The 22,480-nt window shown below is 43.8% G+C and overlaps 3 protein-coding genes across 5 annotated transcripts; 2 read left to right on the top strand and 1 right to left on the bottom strand.

Moving 5' to 3' along the window:
• The first annotated feature begins 887 nt into the window (after nt 1-887).
• Nucleotides 888-15,296, top strand: cabp2b (calcium binding protein 2b). Of its 2 annotated transcripts, XM_037076160.1 has the most exons (7): nt 888-1,007; nt 1,799-2,071; nt 12,469-12,499; nt 12,593-12,727; nt 13,364-13,473; nt 14,688-14,835; nt 14,928-15,296. In XM_037076160.1, the coding sequence occupies exons 1-7, from the start codon at nt 924-926 to the stop codon at nt 14,951-14,953; spliced, it is 807 nt and encodes a 268-aa protein (XP_036932055.1). In that variant the 5' UTR covers nt 888-923; the 3' UTR covers nt 14,954-15,296. The 2 variants fall into 2 exon arrangements, with proteins under 2 accessions (XP_036932055.1, XP_036932056.1); XM_037076161.1 differs by lacking the exons at nt 888-1,007; nt 1,799-2,071 and adding an exon at nt 9,177-9,563.
• A 1,045-nt stretch (nt 15,297-16,341) lies between these two features.
• On the bottom strand, nt 16,342-18,405 carry LOC119006975 (beta-crystallin B1-like). Of its 2 annotated transcripts, XM_037076163.1 has the most exons (6): nt 18,055-18,405; nt 17,780-17,877; nt 17,556-17,674; nt 17,329-17,461; nt 17,098-17,240; nt 16,342-17,016 (listed from the first exon to the last, which is right to left on the bottom strand). In XM_037076163.1, exons 2-6 carry the CDS (start codon nt 17,870-17,872, stop codon nt 16,845-16,847), a joined length of 660 nt encoding a protein of 219 aa, XP_036932058.1. In that variant the 5' UTR covers nt 17,873-17,877; nt 18,055-18,405; the 3' UTR covers nt 16,342-16,844. The 2 variants fall into 2 exon arrangements, with proteins under 2 accessions (XP_036932058.1, XP_036932057.1); XM_037076162.1 differs by lacking the exon at nt 18,055-18,405 and having other exon boundaries at nt 17,780-17,983.
• A 1,460-nt stretch (nt 18,406-19,865) lies between these two features.
• Nucleotides 19,866-21,956, top strand: cryba1l1 (crystallin, beta A1, like 1). The gene is made up of 6 exons (XM_037076165.1): nt 19,866-20,004; nt 20,333-20,415; nt 20,538-20,656; nt 20,753-20,894; nt 20,989-21,131; nt 21,266-21,956. The coding sequence occupies exons 2-6, from the start codon at nt 20,341-20,343 to the stop codon at nt 21,411-21,413; spliced, it is 627 nt and encodes a 208-aa protein (XP_036932060.1). The 5' UTR covers nt 19,866-20,004; nt 20,333-20,340; the 3' UTR covers nt 21,414-21,956.
• The last annotated feature ends 524 nt before the right edge of the window (nt 21,957-22,480 follow it).

Below are 22,480 nucleotides of genomic sequence, written 5' to 3' on the forward strand. Positions count from 1 at the left end.
AAAGGCAGAACATTTGACAGGGGAGAGGACAAGGGGGGGATTTAGGGCGGATGGATTGAGAGGAAGGAGCAGCGTGGAGAGCGACGAGGATTACTGTCAGGGAGGGGGCGTTGGAGTGATGGTGACAAGTAAGAGGAGAGGAGGAGAGGAGGAGAAAAATAAAGACAAGAAGGAAATACGGGAGAGGAAAACACAAGATTATGACACAATCCCTGAGGAGCAAAAGCACGTTTTCGTGAAACATATTTGCCATTTCTGAGAAGGGGTAGCTGCGATAAAGCGAGAAAGGGAGGAGGAGGAGGAGGAGGAGTGCTCACCTGTGATGAAGGGGAGGAGGTGGAGGAAGGGGAGGAAGAGAAGGAGAGAGATAGGTCGATGTGTTACAGGTAGATAACGTGAGAGAGGTAAAGTTGAGGAGGTATAGAGTGTCACTTAAAAGACCAAGAGATAGTGAGTGGGGGCAGAGGTGCAGGAACTCAATCCAAGAGCCAAGACAACAGGTGATGATAAAAACCTCCTCACCTGCACACCGAGAGGACTTCCCAAGAGGGAGATATGGACAGGAGCACGGTGCGACACTGAGGACACACCTGGAGGAAACACTAGGACGCAGAGGAGGAAGGACAAACATTTGATTCATATCTTTTTTCCCTAGGGAACCTTAAGTCATCCTCCCCCGTGTTTTAAAGGAAAAAACAGAGTTCCATTCTGTCAGAAGAGCTGAATTTTTTAAGCCTTTTTTGAGGAAACTTGACTCAAACACACGAGTGACTTTGTGGTGAATTTTAGCTCATAACATTAAAGCAAAAATCAAGAGCTGCTGCTGAAGAGAGAAGACGGTGAGGGAGGGGGAGGAAAGGGAGAGCAAGGGAGAGAGGGAGAGAGAGAGAGAGAGAGAGTGTGTGTGAGCCTGTAACGCCGGGATGTTCATGATCATTCGAGAGACGCCCGCCGCAGGAGGCGGTGCTGGAGCGATGAGCGCGCCATCTGAGAGGAGTGCAAAGCAGGTGCGTCAGTCCAACTCTATATATATGTGTGTGTGTGTTTGTATAGAGCTTAATCTGTGTGTTAATTTGTAGTTGAGGGGAAGAAGAGAAAGACATAAGCGGATTTTTTTCATTGTTTTCGCTCCGTAAAAGTTGAACACACCATCACGTTGTTTTACTTTGTTTATCTGTGGCGGACCCTGCCACCTCTCTAGCTTCAAACAGTTTTCTTGGGACCTGATTTTCCTCTGAGGACAGCTTGTTTAATCTGTTGCGGAAAAGCTAAATAGTTCTGAGTTTGTATTATTGCTGCATTGATATTGCAAACATCAAAATGCTGAGTCTGAATTTCTTCTCCAAAACTACACAGTGCTCCTTTAAAGTGTAAGAGATGTGACTGAGGTATGTAGGGAAAAACACTTTCAACTGGTAAATTCCGGTTTTCTCAATGATATAGTTACCGGGAATGTTCCTTTAATGCTCAGGAAAATCCTCCTGTCTGAGGCAAAAAGTCCTGAAATATCTAAAAGTTTACAAAACTTAAAACAATGTTGGATTTCTGTGAGGTACTTCAGAAAGAGCTGACATGATACAGAGTTAGAAGTGGAAAGTGTATGTTGCACATTTCTACACCAGATTTAAAAAGTGTTTCACAGTAAAAGGTAGCTGATTGAGACAAAGACAGTGTTGATATAAAGACATCTTAACTTCTGGTCACCATATTTTGTCAACATGCATCAGTCTCGATGTGACCATCATGTGTCACCATGAGTCTGAGCCCCTCCGCTCCTCTGCTCCACCCGCCTCCTCAGGTGCAGGCCGCCATCAAGAAGAAGATGGAGAAGCAGAAGAAGCGAGCCTCTGGGCAGGGAGACGGTCTGGGCATTCCCTCCGCGACGCCTCAGCCCCCTCGCCATCAGAGACCCGGTCCGGCCCTGCAGGCGACAGCGGCGGTCCCCGAGGACACAGAGTCCCTGGAGGAGACGCTGGAGGAGATGATGGACGGGCCCCAGAGGAGAGAGAGGGAGATGGAGGAGGTGGAGCCTGTTGACCTGCTGCCTATAGTGGACTCTGTGTTTGGACAGGTAGGAGGCAAATGATATTGCGTGTGTATGTGTGTGTGTGTGTGTGTGTGTATCTGACTCTGACGTGTGTGTGTGTGTGCTGCATCAAGTTCTCCGGCTGATTGAATGTCTCTCAAACAGATTGATTGAAACTCTAAGCCTCCACTTTGAATTTAAAGCCCGGCTGTACTCACCTGCAGCCCTGTGACATCTCTGACCTCACATGGTGAAGGACACGACGCTGCGTTCACTTGCAGCGACACATTTGGCCTTTTTGTTTAACCCCCGAATCCATACCCCCCCCCCCGGAAAAAATGGCGGGAGCAGCGAAACACAAGGGCTAAAGCTAAGGACGGAGATAGCCTGTGCATTTAAGAGGATTTAAACTCCTTTTACTTTGGGAAAACGTTATAATCCGTAACAGATACGGCCATAGTCAGCCAGAGATCTGATGAACACCCTGTCTGCGAGGTATCAGCTCAGTATCAAATCACTCGCATGGTAAAGCAGCGACACACGACACGGCGCCGTGAAGGCTCCACCATCGCAGCATCTGTCAGCCCCGGGGTCGGTCAGATCTGTGGCATCGCGGTGTTGTGAGAGAAAGTGGCGCTTGTGGAAAATAAAATCAGCGGAGATAACACCAGAAATAAAAAAAATAATAATAACTCCTCTCATGTCCTGCCAGCTTGTGAGTCACTCCGGCTGAGAAGAGCGAGTCCACCTGATCTCGTCAGCACACTCCAAGGGGGCGGGGGGCCTTGACGACGAGTGTGGCTGAGGTTAGAAAACAGGAAGTCAACATAAAAAGCGAACGCGTGTGATGTCATCAGTGATGCAAATGATCCAAAATAAGAGAGGACGACTGGGCGAGTGGGAGAGAGGATTTATCTTTACCTCGCTTCGCCGCGGGGGACCTCGGGGGGGCCCCCGAACCTCACTTTGACAACCGGTGCGTTATTAGAGGAAACCTTTGTGTGTGAGTGTGTAGCAGGCGAGTAGCAGACAGCGAGCATGTGGTATTCACAGAGACCCTCAGCCCCCACACACTGAACCCAAACTCGAACAGACGGGGCTTGAAGAGGCACGTTACCGTCTTCCTTACAGTGATATATCATGAAAGGAGCCGAGTGCCACACAAACAAACAGGGAACACTGTTACACGTTTGTCATTTAGGCTTCAGCGTGACGCTCCAAACATCCCCACAACTGGGGTGGTAAACTTTGGGCTCTTTAACACCGTGTTTTTGTTTTGGAGTTGCAGCAACCCACTTATCTCACATCAGATCTGACACCTGAATTTGGATATCTGTCAGTATTGCTACCAGAACTCATTCTAATCATTATCATTAATTATAGGGGTTGTATTGCTGTTGGAATTATCTGTAAGGTTACACACGGCTGTGGTAACATCACTTTTTATTTTAAAGAGCAAATGTATTCAGTTTAATTGTATTCCAAATCAGTTTGTTCGTAACAGATGTAGGAGAGCAAATTGCTACGGCAACTAGTATTACTAAAAACATGGGCTAAGCGTGAGCAAAGTGTCATTAACTACTAGTAAGTAGATTTCTGATTTCTGAGTTTAAACATAATAAGAGAATTGGAAGTGAAATGGTAAATCGCAAATCAAACTCTAGAATCGAGATCAGCTTTGTGGATTGCCGGTATCGGTCCAATCGGACCGGTCCCTGATCTAAAGATGAGATACATTGTTTTAGCTTAAACTGTGATATTGTAATTATGATACTTTTAGCAATGAAGTTTGTATTGAGATGTTAGATTTCTGAAGGTATGATGTGGTGGATGTTATGTTTAACTCAGCTCAAATAATTTCTTAGTTTCCTGGAAATAATAAAGTAACTTAACACAAACTGAAGACAAAGTAAAGACTTCGCTGTGGATATTTGAGGGTGTAAGTAGTATTCCTTCAGATGACGACTCGATTCAAACCCCAATATACATGAAGTCATTATCAGTTTGTTATTGCACACGTTATCCTCACTACTTGTTGAACTGGATGGTGGCCAGAGGTCAAGTTTCACATTTTTGCATGATGAGCTGGATGTGCACTCACTGAGGACGCTTTACGTTACGCGACTTAATGGAATTGATGAATTGGAAATGAGCCAGTTGTTGAAACCGTGTGTGGAAATGTGTCACCTCTGATCAGGATCAACTCACACGATTCTGTTCAGGCAATTAAGATATTACATCGTCACCTGTCAAAGGAAAAGTTGTACAAAAAAACCTTAAAATGAGGATATAAAGGATCTCTCCTACCTGCAGAGGTGGAAAGTAACTAAGTACATTTCTATTATCATCATGAGTAGAAGTAGTTAGAATACACTCAACACTGACCAGCAACAATATAGAAACACTTTTTACATGTTTGTATGTGTCAGTAATGATAATCTAACAGTGAGAATTGATGATAACTTGTAATGGAGTATTTTCACTCTGCTGTATTTCTACATTTTACTTGAGTAAGAGATCCAAACACTTCTTCTTCTTCTTCTTCTGCATCTACCTTCTCCTGTTCTTCCATGCTCCGTCGGTTCTGTCGCTTCTAGTCTTTCCCTGACTGACAGCCCTCGTCACTGAACACCAGCTGATCTGCATCCGACACCAGAACCAGTGCATGATCCGTCTACTGTTCTGCCTGCACACACACACACACACACACACACACACACACACACACACACACACACACACACACACACAACCACACACACACACAACCACACACACAATGCATTGTTGGTGTCACAAGTGTGTGTGGTTCTAAAAATAGCTGCTGGCGTGACGGCCATTCAACACTGATACCTGGAGACAAATGAAAAGTAATCAAAACAGAAACTGAATAGCATACATAAGCCAGAGTGCACACACACACACACACACACACACACACACACACACACACACACACACACACACACACACACACACACAAACAGGATCTTATTTGCATGATTAACTGAGACGTATTGGTGGTGCGTTGAGTTATTCATGCAGCCGCTGGTGTCAGTTTTAACTTTAATAACACACAAACACATGGAGGTGAATCATCAAACACCTCGCCGGGAGTTAATTTGATCGATAAGGTTGCCTTGTGTTCAGTTATGTCACTAACTGGATTCCTGCTGATAGAGATGTTGTGGGTTGTTGTGGTGCGTCAGCGCCTGAGAAACGGAACACGTGCAGCAAATCCATCCCCACTGTTCAGTCGGGGGGAGCAGAGTTATAGCTGTGCTGCCCCACTTTCTGTCTTTTAGAAAATAATCTCATCATCATACAGTCCCTACAACCAGGTGATTATGCTTAGGCAGTGCTGCAGTAATGATCCTCGAAGAGATATCAGTGAAAACGACTTTAATAATTCAGGGGTTTCATGGGTCATGATCTTTTGGCAAACATCAGCTGGTTCCCTGAAGGTGTCTGTTACATGCCACTGATATCCTCCTGACATTACACTACTGTTGTTGGTTTTCATCATCAATTTAACTAATCCGCTTCCTGACTTCATCAAAGAGGTCATGTTGTGTAGAAATGCAGGAAAGTGAATTAACATCACCAACACACCCCTCCACAAAAAAAAAGAAGTTTGTTCTTTGAGGTTTAAGCTGTGACGTGCAGCTACTGACGTGTAAACATGCAGAAAGTGTAAATCGTGAAAAAAAAAGGCAACGCAGATGTAAATTATTCCCCAGAGATGCTTCAGGAAAAAAAAAAAAAAAGCTCAGGTGAAAACACGCGTGTTGTTTTTCTCTCTTTGTGACCTCAGGTGGTACTTTAGACTTCAGATGTCACATTTTAAATTCAGATGTGTGGACGTCGCTTACATAAGACGGTATTTCTGTTTCACACAAGATGAATAATTACACATGCACAGAGTTACAGCTCACAGGTGCCTTTTGTGTCGAGCGTACTCACTGATATAATGAATGTGAATTAATTTTGCTGTAAATTTGCTTCCTATTTTATTTTATTTTATTTTATTTTATTTTTTGACTCTTCTGGGGGAGTTTGAATGTGCCAGCATGCAAAGTACAACAAACCCTGAACACGCTATGATCACTCTGATGCTAAAACACGTGATCAGGGTCAGTTTGCATTTTATTTCCTCTAATTTCTGTCTTCTGTGTGTTAACTATGTCAACTCCTCTGTGTGTGGCGTCTTTGTGGAGTTCAGAACAATTTCGCTTCCGTTTGATAAAAAGTCTCTAATCTCGTGTTTCACTGACAGAAAGTTGATTTAGTAGCTGGTCAGTGTCAGTAAGTAGAAAAACATCCCAGCTGGCTGGAGGCAAATATCATTTTGAACTCTTACATGAGGATCAGATGGTGTGAAAAAAAGATAACCCAGATAACCCAACAATTACAGTCCGAACAGTCTGTTTCGACTTAACAACTTTTTTTCGGGGGTAAAGCATTCATTTACAGTTGGTCTTAAGCTTTACATCACTAAATCTGCCAGGAAGTTCATCTTAAAATAGGAGCTGAATCATCACTGACTTCACTGCAGCAGCTGGCGGATGAGACTCAGTTATTGGACCGGTCCCACAGCGGCCTCTAGTGGCGACTGCTGGTTACTGCAACGACTGATTAATCTGAAAGAGACAGAATATCCACACAGGAGGATATCTTTGCAAAAGTGTCACACCACATCACACATCGCATGACTGGGTTTCTAACCTCACACTCTTGTTTCACCCTGATTCAATCTCGCCTCAGGAAACTCACATCTTGGCCATTTTTTTTGTAAACACTTGGACTTCCCTCAACCATCAGCCTTTAAGGAGCTCCAGTCAGCCAGAATGAGTGAAAGCACCTGTGTGAGTGTGCAACAACAAACAGATCTGTACGTTTAGAGATCATTATTTTCCCTGTTTTCACGATAACAAACAGCAATGTGAGAAGTGAAAATTTGAGAGGGATCACTGACTTACAGAGAATATACAGCTGCCGCCGTCTTTACAGAGATTCATAGTGATTTTCAGCTCGTCCATATTTAACACAAACTTCAACCACATTTTCCAGGAAATCTAAAAAATAAAAATAAAAGGTTTAAATGTAGATTTCCATTCAATGCTGAAGCCAAATTATAGAAACCAGTTCATCAAATTGAGCAGCAGGTGACACTAATGCTTCAGTCAGATGCCATCAGACTGTTGTAGAAGAAGAGTTGATGCAAACACAAGGAAATCTAACAAAGCCAGTCGGACCGCCGATGGCTGAGGAAGAATATGGTATTTATGTTTGAGGAAGGTGAAAGTCTCCTAATTATAGAAGAAATTTTGTTGATAAAGATAAAACTAGAGAGCCAACAAAGTCTTTGGGTTAATATACACTGTACTGATACTGTGGACTTAGTAGAGAGGCTGCTCTACAAGAGTGTGTTTCAGCTTTGGAAATGAACATTCAGACCTAAATAGGTAGAATTGACTTAATGGTGTGCTGCACATGTACACACACACACACACACACACACACACACACACACACACACACACACACACACACACAAGCACAAGCTGTGCTCTCCATATGGAAGCACTGTAGTACGGATCATGCCAAATCTGCTTCTGGAGAGATTTGCTGACAGATGCTTTGTACGAGCTCAGCTGACCACTTATTGCCGCACTCATAACCTCAACTTATGATTTTAATGCGTCGCCATTTTTCGAAAAAATTCTAACATCCCAGACTCTGAGGTGGTGGAGGTCAGAGGTCAAACTCAGCGACGGGTCAAAGCGAAACTCTAGTGTCGAGCCGTCACGTCCTGCTGAGTGTGACCCGAGGTGACACGGACACGTGTTGACGGACACTGTGAGGCTCGTAAGCCGTCCTCTGCTCTGGTGTCACAGCTCAGTCGTGGTCGCTTTTTTCATCAGTTTAAAAGTTTAGCACGGTTTGAACTGCGGGACGTCTAATTCCTCATGGAAAACAGACAAATCCCGCTCAGAGAGAGTTCTGTGTGTCTCCAAAAACGTTCAAGGAATCAGGAAACAAACTTGCTATTACTTTCAGGGCAGTTTGCTCACAAAATGCAGGTTTTTACATAAAGTTGCTTTATATTCTGTTTTACAGAACGCTTTGTTTGTTTTTGTTTAGTTTTGAAATTAGACTTCTCCAGAAGGGTTTTGATGATGCAACACAATACGATCTCTTCGATGCTTTCTGCTTCTCTTGTTCTCTCACATGTGTAACTGTGTCCTCTACACTGAGGGCTCTTTGTCAGTTGCGGTAGTTTTCCTGAATTAAACTGATATTTTAAATACCATTAAGGCGAGACACCCTGAGAGACTTATGCTTTACTGACAGGAATCTGACGCGGCAGCAAATCACATCCCAGCAGACTGCAAACAACTGTCACTTTTGAGCTCTTACATGAGGCTCAGATGATTTGGAAGTTACTCCAGTCTAATTATTACCTCCGTCTGTGTGCTGACAGGATCACAGCAATTACAGTTTCTAAGTCCAAACAGCCTGTTTCTACCAAAATGTAATTTACAGTGGTCGCTCTTAAGCTGCACATCAGCTTATGAGAGAAAATGTTTTGTCTTGCATGTGAAACGGATGAGTGTGGTACTGAACATCACCCCCTTCTGTGTTATGCAACAACTGCAGGAGTCTTCGGTAGATCAGCAGAAATCATCTCGATATGATGGATGGTATTATATTTTGGAAATCTGTCCTTGACTAAAAGTCTGAGGAAGTAGAACTGTGTATTCTCAGCTCAGTTTGATATCTTTAATATCTTTGGATTTAATTAATTGTATATGTTGACATCAACTGCTTCACATTTTTGCGAGCCCTGTTTTTTTCCATCTCTGTGCTGTATCACATTCTCTTTTTTCCTTTTCCCATCTTCCCCTCTAATCTCAAATGGAAGGGATTAATCCCTCTCTGTTGTGCCGTGTTAATTCTCCCTCTAAAACTCCTCATACTGTTGATAAAGTCATTTGAATGCTTGTGCAACATGTTGGAGAGGGAGGAGAGAAAGAGGAGGAGAGAGAGAGGAGGAGAGAGGAGGAGGAGGAGGGGGGATTAAAAGCATCGGTCGGTGTGAAGAGAGAGAGACAGTGATGCTGCTGATGTGAGGAATGAGCTGCTTTTAGTGGAGAGTTCATTTTGTGTGTGTGTGTGTGTGTTTTTTTGTTGCTTCTGCTTTGTTTTGTGACTCTGGATCAGACAGAGATGGTCGGAGCGAGTGGATTAAATCTCTGTGGTGTCAGATGTGTTGACTGGTGACCAGCATGGGACACATGAGATGAGGTTTGTCTGAGTTTAGAGCCTGAGCTGGATCTCTGAGGAGTCCGAACAGAGGAGGGGAAGACCAGATTTAAAAAAAAAACAAAAAACAAAAAAAAACCAGATAAATAAGATCAGAGAGGGGGAAACTTTTGGGGCAGCTGGAGGAGAAGAGTGGGTGAGATTTGTGTCGAGCAGAGGTGTTTGGATAATGGGCAACTGCACCAAACCATCTAAAGACAACATGAAAAAGGTAAGAGCGCTTTGTCTCGTCTCTTTGGTTCACTTGATGCTTTCGCTTGCACTTGATAAGAGACACATTTACAATTTGCTTTTGTTGATATCAAAAAAATTATGTGATTGACGGTGAAACTCCTCAGCAGCTCTGAGCGTGCACATTCATTCGATCAGAAGGCCACTTCCTAGCTTTTGGAGCTCTCTTTGAAACATATCTTAATCATTTAATCTCCGGATTACAGTTTTGATGAGTGTTAATGTTCTAAAACATTTTGCTGCAACAGTGTCAGTCATTAGACACTTAGCAGAGCCATCAGTGGAGCCTGCAGCAGAATGGACACATACCGTACAGATAATGTTGAGATCCAGAGATCTCTCAGTAAAGTTAAAAGCCGATGTCAGTGGTCGCCTTGAAATATTAAGCAGCTTATGTGTCGCAGGCTTACAGCCACATTCTGTCTGATGTTTGCGTGACCAGAGAGCCTCCTCCGTGTGACCTGTTCCTTGAAAGATGTGACGTTTCATGTGTGAAGAAGTCATGTAGATGGTACTTGACTGACAGAGTGGTCCAGTAACAGCCTGGTCTGCCTCTGAAGGGGGTAAAGGATGGTCAGGGGAGGTCAGTGGGCCAGCAGGGAGAGGAGGAGGAAGAGGAGGAGGAGGAGGAGGAGGAGGATAAGCCGCGCTACGATCCCTTCGGTACTCTGGTGAAGAACTGCAACATCCTGCACAACATCGTCGGCCCGGCCTGCATCTTCCTTAAAGAGGGCTTTTCACAGACGCTCGTATGTAACACAGCAGAAACCCCGGCACCACTTTTTTTTTTCCCCCACTCGTCGTGATTCATTTTCATCCCCGCATTGTGACCGACCCCCCCCCACCCCCACCCCCCACCACACCACCGCTGTCCACCACAACAGCTGTGTCATGCCATCCCTGACTCGGGTCAGGCGATCCACTCTGCTGGCACATGCTCAGAGGGGTCGATCGATCAGTTCTATGGAAATTATTGACTGGCCTTTTTGGAGCTTACTCTAAAACGTGGTGATGTGGAGGTCAAGGTGAAGCCCCTGAAGGCTCCAGATTCACTGTGAGAAATAATGAGTCCACTGTCATGGCAGGTTCATGAACTCGTGCAAAAGAGCTGCACAAAAATAATGAAGTGCGCTAAGTGTATAAAAGCACTGTATTGACTTGACTTTAAGTACATACGTAAGAAGCAACATCAAAATATCCCTAAAGTAAACCAGAAGTAGGGTTACATCTATCATACCGCTGGATTATAATACCTCATTTTGTCCCCATCTATTTTTATTTGGTTGGTTTGTCAGCAGGACCACACAAAAACTGCTGAATGGATTTCCCTAAAACTTGGCCTGAGGATGTGTCTCTGCCCAGAATAGAGCCTGTTAACTTTTGGTGCAGATCTGGAAAAAAGGGGGAAGAATCCAGGATTTATGTATTTTTTCACTTCCTTTAACGTTTTGGGAAATTTCTCATGAAACAATGCATTGATCCCGTTGATTAAAAAAAAATCAGGCTGGTATCTATGATTGCGCAGAATTTGATGCAGATACTAACGAAAATCTAGATCCAGCAGATTTAAGTAGATTTAATTTGATATTGGATTCAGCTTGATTGATTAAAGGGGACAGTTGGGCCTCGGAGGTATTTGCTCTAATGAGAGCCTCGTTAGTGATGTATTGATGTGTAAGAGTCATTAATGTTGCAGCTGGAGAAGAAGGAGATCATTGTATTTCCTTTATAAACTGCTGGGTAGATTTAACTTTAGAATTTATTAGAATTTAGTTAATAGATTTACATTTTGTATCAATAATCTAAATTTGCGTTACGACTAATGTTGTTAAATAAATGTAGTGTGCCTCCGGACTGTACTTACAAGCAGTACTTGAGTGTTTTTCCAACTGTAATAGAACAATTCACATTAAAGGAGCAGTGCAACACTTTAAGCATGACAGGATTGTTCTGCTTTTGCAAGTCAACTCTCTGTTTGTGTTAATATGAAACGTACACAAAAAGAGTTCCAGTAACTTTGTCTGCGTCCCTCATTTGTTGAATGAGAGCACGTCGCCTCGTGTTGGAAATCGGTTTGAACTTCGGTGATGAAAAACAAAGCCGAGGGGGGCGAGCGAAGCGAATGAAACGCTCTGAGAGGATTTGTCGTATGGTTTTCTCTCTAAAGCTCTCAGCCTCACATCCTTGATACCGAAACCACAACACCCGCTGTGTGGCTGTGTGCTTTTGTGCGGGTGGACTTTGCGTGCGAGCCTAAGTGCTGTGTGCAAGATTTACTGTATATGTGCATTTCTGTGCGTCAGAATGGCAGGACATGTGTGTCCGAGGGCCTCTGGACGAAACATCCCAAATCTCATAATCCCCAGTGAGTCGCCTGACAAATGAATCTGGTTACCCTTTGGGTTTCATGGTTTATGAATTGTCATGTACATCATGATGCAGTTTTAATCCATATAGATTTAGAAAGTGTTTTTTCATTTGAAGATGTTCCGGGTCTGTCTGTCTAATGCAGCTTACTGAGAGCTAACATTTGTCAATTGTGTTGAAGTATGAAATCCAGACCATAAGAGAGGCACAGGCTCAGTTTTCGATGCTATTTAGATGTAAACATAACATTTCATACTGTCCACAGAGTTTAACCACATAAAACCAAACTCCACAGATCATTTCTATCATTTCTTCTGTTTGTGTTTGTGCATCATTTCCCCGTTCACTGGTTTTCTGGTTGTTGCTGCAGCGATGTTCCTTTTTAATCCGATTGTGTTTATATATCTGCTCTACTTCGAACAGCCTCTCTAAATATTTCCAGCCTGAGTGTTTTCATGAGGGTTTTAGCACTTTGTGAGGAGAGAAGCTAATGTGTGTGTTTCTGCTTCCTCCAACAGGACAGAGAGCTGAGACCAGAGGAGATCGAAGGTGAGGTGGTCTTCAGCGTTTTTACATTGCATCTACACGACGGTCGAGTTGAAAACATTAACTTGTGTTTCTCTGCGTGTGTGTTTTCATCAGAGCTCCGTGAGGCGTTTGTGGAGTTTGACAGGAACAAGAAAGGCTACATCAGTCACAAAGACCTGGGGGAGTGCATGAGGACCATGGGATACATGCCAACAGAGATGGAGCTCATCGAGCTGAGCCAGCAGATCTGTGAGTGGAACGACGGCCTGAACACCTGAGAGAGTAAAAACACAGCAGAATAGAATCTCACATGGAAATTATGTTTTGTATCTTTAGTTTGAATGTTAAAATGTTCATTTCTTATGTTGAATTTTTCATTTACATGTGAAAAAAGGAATTCACTTCTAAATGTGACATTTTGTAAGAGATAGAATAAAGAAAAGGAAACAGAAATAAGAATAAAATAGAAATAGAAATAGAAATAGAATAGAAAAGAATAAAAAAGAAACATAAACAGGGATAGAAATAGAATGGAATCGGAAATAGGACCAGAAATTGGAATTGGAACACGAAATAAAATTTAAAAAAAAAATGTAAAATGACTTTCGAAATCAAATCATTAAATTAAACTCTTAAAAAAACAAAACGTAAAATATGTCAGGATGACAATAACCGGAACGAGACAAATCACCACAATAACACAACAGAACTGCCTGAAGTTATAAATTCTTACAATCGTTAAAATAAAATGCTTTTGTTTGCTGTAAATACAACTGATTAAATTAATAGTGATTTAAAGGAGAATACGTTAACATTGCTGAAAATGATCATGAGAGATGAAGACTGGATCAGGGGTCACGGACTGACGGGACTCGTGTGCTGCAGGTGGAGGTAAAGTGGACTTTGAGGACTTCGTGGAGCTGATGGGACCCAAGATGCTGGCAGAGACAGCGGACATGATCGGAGTCAAAGAGCTGCGAGATGCTTTCAAAGAGGTCGGTGAAGTTGGGAGGCGTGTTGAAACTTTGACTTATCGACCACGAGTGCAGGTGTATCCAGTAATAACACTATCAACATCTGCAGAGCACCACAGTAGATCTGCTGTGTAAAGGATCTATGAATCTGATCCATGTGGGAACAATAAAGAAACAGAAGGTGGTGCAAACTAAAGGTGCTCAGGAGAAAGAACAGCCTGTAACACAACACACAGTGTTTAGTAGATGGATGATTCATGACACAATTAGACAAGTCACTACAGAAACAAAGACAAGACCTGCGTGTGACCTGTACCTGAACGGAGCGGTGCACTCTGCTCTTCCAGGGTCGTGTTACTGAGAACGATGACTCGCTGGAAAAAAAATCTTACCGGCGGCCGAGTCATCGTCAGTGTTGTTACAACAAGTCAAAATGTCTGGTGTGAAAAACAAGAAGAAAAAAAAAAAAGAGAAGTTCTGTTGAGACAACAGGTGGGAGATAATGAGATGTTCACACATGACTCATGAGACTCTCTGACGTTGGTGTTAGATTTCAGGTTTTGCAAGATTTTAGTCAGAGAGCAGCATAACATGAAAAAGTACAAGATTACACAGAGAGGGAGGGAATGTTCACCTCTGAGTTCCACAGCGTAAAATAATGAGAAAATGCAGTTTTTTATTCTTAATGATGTTATTTTGAAAAATGTAACTCAACTATTTGTGTCTGCACTGTTTCCTTTTGCTGTTGCTGGCTGATAAACCTCTTACATATGAAAGCCATGATTAATAAATGCAGAATTTAGCTTTTTCAACTTTTTTTAACAGACATTTGACCAAAACAAACCATGAAATATTTTATAAAACATTAAGCAATTGTAAAATGTCATTAACATCAGTTGCAGCTTTCTAATATTGATGAACTACACATAATGTAGTGACAATTTACAGATTTACAATAGATAATTACTTAAGAAAAGGGTTATCAAGCATTTTACTGTTTGTTTACATGGAAATAACTTTTATATACAGCATAATTAAGTATAATTTTCCTATTATAAATGAGTCAGGGTGGGGTGACACATTACTTCAGTATCATAAGGATTTGATCATTTCATTCTTTGGTGTTATTCAGTGGTAGTATTAAAAAAGAGAATCAGGCTGTGCTGAAAGCAGCCCATGAGTGTTTATATTCAAGAGATGATTAAATCAGATGTGATGTGCGTCTCTGTGTTCAGTTTGACTCTAACGGTGACGGTCAGATCAGTCTGACTGAGCTGCGGGAGGCCATGAAGAAGCTGATGGGAGAACAGGTGACCAACAGAGAGATCAACGAGATCCTCCGAGACGTCGACCTCAACGGAGACGGTCTGGTGGACTTTGAGGGTGAGAGAAATTCTCACTTCCTTCCTGGGATCCATCTCAGAGGACGTTCCTCCTCGGCTTTAACCCGTCACTCTTCCCTTTTGTCTCTCCAGAGTTTGTGCGGATGATGTCTCGCTGACCGGCCCAGCTGCCCAACAACCCGTCAGACCGACACACAGAGATTATGCAACTGCTTGATTAGTTAGCAGATTAGAGCACTTATCTGAAATTGTATTTTTTTTATATTAAATCTAAAAAAGAGAAAAAAAAAAGTTTTAAGTAGACAAATAGACACAACTATACACATCTGATCTGAGGTGCAACTCAAAGTATTTTAACAGCTGCAAAACATATCAAACGCTTCATAGAAAAGAAACATTCACAACTGTGTTTTTCAGATGTATTTTTATATAATCAGTGTTTGCTCTTTGAGTGTAAAATCTTGTTTGTAAATCTGTAAAAAAAAAAAAAAGACTTTTTTAATTAAAGATACGTACAAAAATTTGAAGAATGTGTAAATTATTGGATGGAAGATAAACAAAGGAGGAGCTATTAAAGGGCATAAATGGAATATTTTCTTCATGATTATGTTTTCAGTAGTGTATATTCACCTGAAGGTAAGAACTGTGTTTTTTTGTTTAGAATGAGGCTTTTATATCCACAGATTCTTCCACAGAGTCCATGTTGCACTTCAGTGTATCTACAGGAGCCCAGAACAGACAAACAACAAACACCGACTCCACAGGAGGGCGTTTTCCACCACAGGATGGTCAGATGAGGGGGTTGTTCAGCTGGCTGTAATCTGCCACCTCACCACTAAATGTCACTAAATCCTACACACTAGACCTTTAAATGGAGATTCAACAAGAACAAACACTGCCTGTACTACTACAGAAAAAATATCAATTTCATATAAAATTATATTTAGATGTATATATTCTTTATTCTATATATTTTGTATACAAATCTTATATTTTACATATTTAAAAATAATATTCTTAAAATAAAGTTGTTTGAATGGAATGAACAATTCTTATTGTTTTCAATAGAAATGATTATTTTTCATTTGATTAAATACTAAATATATAAAGACAGGACCCTGCACACTAATGTAACAGCATGTCACATGATCATCATCGCAGCTCGTCTCTTTTTCTGCATGCTGCATTTTAGTTTTTGTCAAAGCACGTATGACTCAGAGGTATTTTGTTGCTGACAATGCAAATCTTTCCCAACCCCATTCAGCATGACCACAATGGTGTTTGTCCACTTCATGCTCGACAACTATAGTTTCAAATTTGTAACTATGAACACAAGTATCACACACACAAAACAAACAAACTGGATCAAAATGTTTCACGAAGACTTTCAAAATACTGAACTTCAGAGAAGCGTTGATTCATGAAATTAATAATAAATCTGACATATTTTACTCATCTTGATATTTTATTTGTCATCTTTTGTTCATGAACATTTTCATCCAGTTGATTTATCAGTAATAATTAACAACAACAACATATTTGAAATCAAGATTTTCCTTTTTATTGAAAACTTGGCCAGGATTCTGTACAGCAGAGAGGGTGTGCAGAGCACAAGGGGCAAGAGGTCTGGGGGCAAGGGGGGCTCTGGGGACTCAGTTTCCCATGATGCATCATACCCTGAGCCGAGAATCGAGTGTGTAAAAACAGCCAGAGGAGTCGTGTTCCCTCTTTGGTGTTTCAGAGGACTGTAGAGGGGAATGAAGTGAGGGACTAAAAAAAAAAGGGAGAAAAGGGGGGGGAAGCAAAACTCAGCCCATAGGGGAGAAAGAGAAAAGTAGAGACAGGGAGGGATGGAGGGTGGTCCGGCTGGTCCGTCCACTGAGGTGTTGTCTCCAATCAGGGGGCAGATCTAAAATCCTCACCCTTCCCCTCACTGCGTTAGATCATTACTTGCACTGAGGTAAAGCCTCAGACATCTCTCCCCCTTTCCCTCTTCCTCCGCCCCTCTCCCTCACTTCCGCTCTTTCTCTTTCTCTCCTTCCCTGAGCCTCACTTGCTGGCCATGGTGTAGCAGCCCTGTTGGTGCCACTGCATGTCACGGATACGCCTCACGGACTGGAACTGAGGATGGCGGGCACCGTACTCGTTGAAGTGCCTGAAGTCGCCCTTCTCCAGCAGGTACTGGCTGCCACGGTATCCGGGGAACTGGTATCCCACCCAGCTGGAGGAGGAAGAGGAAACATGTCAGAGCAACACTGACTTCACATGGATGGATTTTTATGTCTTTCTGAGCTGCACTCACGTTCCACAGCTGACAATGATGCTGCCCACTCTATCGGTGAATCCGTAGGAGAACAGGCTGGGAACGTCATCGTCCATGATCTCCATCTTGCGGCCCTTGAACTCTCCGACCTCGTACAGGCAGATCTTGTGCTTCTCGGGGTCCTGGAGGAGAGACAGGCTAGTTCAGAGACGGGGGGGTCTAAAGCAAAAGAGAAGACTCAAAGGGCGTGAAAGAGTTATATTCTTTTACCATTCTGACAGGCCTGAAGGACAGCAGGTAGTCGTTCTTCTGGCAGTTGCTCCAGGAGTCCCAGCGAGGATACTCTCCCTTCTCCAGGATGTACATCTCACCGCAGAAGTTCATCTGCTCGAAGCCCACGAAGCTGCACACGAGAGGACATCACGAATATATCAAAAAACATGGGCTGGTTTGAAATGTGAGAACGCAGATGTGCATCTTGTTTTTCGGAGACTTACGGTCCGCACTCGACGCGCAGGGAGCGCACGCGGTCCATGCCCATCTCACACACATTCATGCACTCGTTGCTGATCTCGATCATGCGACCCTGGAAGTTCTCCTGGTCGAACACGTACATCTGGAAAAGGGGGAACCGGTGCAGACAATGTGAGTCGGAACAACAATCTGCGATACGATCAATCAAATGTGTCTCAGCGTGTTTTAGACAAGAAGAGCCACCCACCTTGTAGGACATCATTCCCATCTCAGACTTCTTGCCCTGAGCGGCCTTCCCGTCGGTCTGGGAAGAGGTCTTGGACTTATCTCCACTGGACATGATTACTGGAGTGGAGAGAGAGAGAGAGAGAGGGGAAAAACACTCAGAGAGGGTTTGTTCATGTGACAGATCGAGCATGTTCAGTGGTGCAGAGGAAGAATGCACGAGAGATGGAAGTATGTGGAATGATCTGTATTTTTTGTTGTTGTTGTTGTACCGCACCGTATGCGTGTGGACCTTACCTGTCTGTGTGTGCGATGCCTGTGCCGAGCCTCACTCAGAGTGTATATGCCTCGGAGTGCGCCTCTGCCTTTTATACGCTGGCGCCCATAGGAGGGGGATTATGGGCAGAGAAACAAACCTGCTGAGGTCAGAGCGGCGGGACAAAAGAAACCCCGCATCATCAGGGAGGGACGGACAGAGGGGATGGGCGGAGGCAGAGGACGACTGACACAGGCTGGAGAACAGACTGACCACCGGTTACTGACAGAGCAAAGCACAAGTTCAGCTGTTGGATTTAAAAATTACTCCCAAAAATCATTGTTATTCTGTGTTATACATCAGATTCTTTTATCTCCCATTACCATAACAACCTACTTACTCAATATAATATCTAAATGTAATTTCAGGCGACGTGTTTTCCTGATAATGTCAGGGGATGGAAAGTTTCCTCACTAAAGATCCAAACTTATCGGGAGCAGTCCCACACAGAAGCATTGGACCACTGACGCTTTTTCAATATGAGAGGTCTGATTTTCATATGTTTGATATAATTTATCATTTGTTTGCAGCTTAAATGGGGATGTAACCGCAACTTCTTTAGGAGCCATTTATTTTGTTAAACCAAAGTGAAGCCGACTCACAATAAGGTTCCGCCAGATGTTTCTAGCCCATAAAGAACAAAAAATTAAAGCTCCAATGTGTAAGAACTGGCCAGCTGTGGAATTCTTACTCAAAAACAAAAAAACAAAAGAGTAACCAGCTGACTGAAGCTGCGTCTCCTGGCTCAGATCTGGAGCTCGGAGCACCGGGGAAGTGTTGGTGTTCACTCTGCTAGCACAGGAGCTTTGGACCGGTACCGACAGGGGCTAGCTGGTTAGCATGCTAACTTAAGTGACACAGTGTTATTTCTATAATGTTATATACGTTCATTTGGTTGATAAAGCCAATTAATTTCTGACTGTTTTCAATTAAAATTCTTAAATTTCGCACCTTTAAAGATGTAAATATCCAATGTTTTTTTTTTCTTTTCAAGAATAATGAAAAAAAAAAGTAACATGTTGAAAAATTATTAATTATATTTCATAATCGGAACACAGCTGGTGGATGAAACTGTCCTACTGGCATTTTGCATCTTCAAATAATTTTAATTATCTTAACAACACAATATAAATTTAAATAATTACAATTTTGATCCACCACTGAGTTTAAGTTTGGGCCCCTCTGATATTTTGACTGAATTGTTTATTTCGAATATGTAAAGAAAAAGAAGCGACAGACAAGAATAATAGTTCAAAAACAAATAACAAAAAATAATGAAAAGCATAAAGCAAAAGAAACTGTCAAACACCTGATGATTTTGTTCACATGTTGGAAAAGGAGTGAGAGGAACTACAAGTCACTGATTGATGACCACCACATCTGTGTTCAACCAAACATCTGTGTGCCTTGAAGGTGCGCGCGCAGGAACCATTGGAGAAGCTATTGTGTGATCGGAGCTCAAATGAAACTTTAACTTTTCTACAGGCTCACAGACCCACCCAGTCGTCTCCCTCTGTTCCCCCGCGGTGCCTCTCTGCTCCGCCGTTAATCCCCACATTCTCCAGCCCGATCCCGGCCCTTTGTGCCGGGGTACGCGCTGGACTGCTGACCGGGGCCCGAACATACCGGAGCGCCTTTGTTCCCCCGGGGGACAGCGGCGGCTCTATGGGATGTGCTGAGCTGGCGACACAGCAGCGTCCAGCAGCGGCCGCGAGCTCGGCGAGCTTCGGGAGCGCGCCTCGCTGGATGCCACCGCTGTGCCAAACGGACGGAGAGCGTGGAAAGAGTCGGCGCCGTGGACGCGCACCGGCAGGCGCGCTCCCCGACCCCGACGGTATAAAACTGAAGCGCCAGGTTCTCCCAAAACTCTACGCGAGGCAGGCGGTAGGCGCGTACCACTCCAAAGCTCTTCTAATAAAGTGCCAGTCTAGGTAAGGATGCAACTCTGCTCTCAGTCTCCACACGGTCAGGGTCAGACACACAGGTGCACTCAAGCTGCTGCACACACCAACACTCTGAAAACCAAGAAGCACTCTCTGAAACACTTGGACGACATTTTTTTTTAAACAAAGTCAATGATCTGTTTAGGAACAGATCTCCTCCAGATGTTTCAGCTCAGATTGTTCATTAGCTAGCGGGAATTTAACAGCAGCATATTTTACACTAAGAAAAACACGACGAACCTTCTAAAAAATACCAAATTATTGAACCAAACGAGTCTCTAAATGACACTTTTCTCCCCTCCTGCCTTCTTCTCAGGAGTAAAGATGTACAGAACTACAAGGTCCCCCATGATGCAGCCGCTGGTCAACTCAGGAATGGGCATGGCTCCCTTCTTCAAGGTAACACACTTGTTATTTATGCACAAATGATCTGATTATAATGTGTTCATTTCTGCTTGAAGTTCAGAGAATGAACTATGTTGTAACTTACCGCCTGCTCAAGTCTTGTCTCGTCCCCTCAGGTGACCGTGTTCGAGCAGGAGCACTTCCAGGGCAAGTGCCTGGAGTTCACCTCCGAGTGCTGCAACATTCAGGAGTGCGGACTGGACAACATCCGCTCCATCAGGGTGGAGAGCGGAGCGTAAGTCCTGCACTTTTCCTCTTAGTCCTCTAGAGCTTGTCCTCTGGGTGAAACAAAAGCAAACTGCTCTCTCTCTCTCACTCTGTTTCTGAACAGCTGGGTTGGTTTTGAGCACCATGACTTCCAGGGCCAGCAGTTCATCCTGGAGAGAGGAGAGTACCCCCACTGGGACGCCTACAGCGGCTCCCTCTCCTACCACGTGGAGCGCCTCATGTCTCTGCGCCCCATCTACTGCGCCGTGAGTCCCCACCCATATATCCCTCTCTTCAAATCTAGAAGTACCTCAAGAATCTTAAATTCACAAGTGTGCGCTTCTTTTCCCTCGCCTTCAGTCTCACCAGAGCAGCCGCATGATCATCTTCGAGAGGGAGAACTTCATGGGCCGCAGCGTGGAGATCTGTGACGACTACCCCTCTCTGCAGGCCATGGGCTGGATGATGCCCGAGGTCGGCTCCATGCACGTGCAGTGCGGCGCGTAAGTCAAGTGTGAACCTGTGCGAATAAGATGTATTTTCCAGCTGATCTCCGTCTTAAGTTCCTGTCAAACTATCAATCTGGAAGCTCTCAATCCACACTAACCCTTGCCGCCCTCTCTTGTTCACCCCTCAGCTTTGTGTGCTACCAGCACCCCGGCTACAGGGGCCAGCAGTACATCATGGAGTGTGAGAGACACAGCGGAGACTACCAGCACTGGAGGAACTGGGGCTCCCACTGTCAGACCCCCCAGATCCAGTCCATCAGGCGTATCCAGCACTGAGAGGAGGACAGGCTGAGACTGAGACAGCAGCTCCCCTCGAACCCCCCCCCACACACACCCGACCCCCATCTTTACCTTTCCCCCCCTCCTCTCTTTCTCTCTCTTTCTTCCTCTCCTTCCTCTTGACTTGAGGCACAACAGCCGCCCCGCCCCGACTCCACACCACCACTGATTTACAGCCGCTGCCAGAGTGTGATAAGAGACAATATCGCACTGTTAAAGCACAGGGAAACACACACTCCACACACACACAGACGCCACTGACACTCACACAAGTGTCTTTTTACTCGGTTTAAGAGGTCCCTGCACACTCACGCACAAACACACACCTGCGCTGTACTCTCACCTGAGCCAAGCGAGGACCCAGAGGGGGAGATGAAGCTCCAACATGGCGCCGTCGACTGGAACAAAAGGCCTCCCCCAGCTGCAGTCGCCCTCCTCGGTGCAGCTGACCGCTGCTGCGGCACAGCTCAGATGTGTTTTGTTGTTGTGTGTAGGAGGTTGATCCACAGGTTGATAACTAATAAACTCATTTTCACCTCATGTCCTATTGTTTTATTGTACAAGTGTGTATGTGAGAGTGCACTGACGGAAACATGAATAAAATATAAAACACACCACCTGCGGGAATATGAGACGCCTGTAAAGTCAGTTCTTCTCTCTACAGATGACAGCGCTTGTGTTTGGCTGAACTCTGTGTCTGTTTTAATCGGTTTGAATTGTGACGGTATCAAAATATCAACAGACACTCATGATTAAAGTACGTGAGCATGAATGGTTCGATACGTTTCTACTGATGTTCCGATACTCTGTCCCAAAATGAAACTCTGTCGCTATTGAAAACTACAAGCTTTGGCATTAGCCTTTCAAGGCAGGGGACTCAAATGTAGCCACAAAATGATCTATATTCAAGTGTGCCAAACTAATGTTAGGTGTTAAATCAGTCAGGCAGCACACTGTTAGGGAAGCTGTAGACTAATGACTAAAAAAGACAGGATAGGTTGAGAAACAGAGGGACAACATTCAGTTATTCATGTCAAAGTCAGAGTGTTTCTGACTTAAAACTT

The sequence above is a fragment of the Acanthopagrus latus genome, chromosome 18, assembly GCF_904848185.1.
Source record: "Acanthopagrus latus isolate v.2019 chromosome 18, fAcaLat1.1, whole genome shotgun sequence".
Lineage (NCBI taxonomy): Eukaryota > Metazoa > Chordata > Actinopteri > Spariformes > Sparidae > Acanthopagrus > Acanthopagrus latus.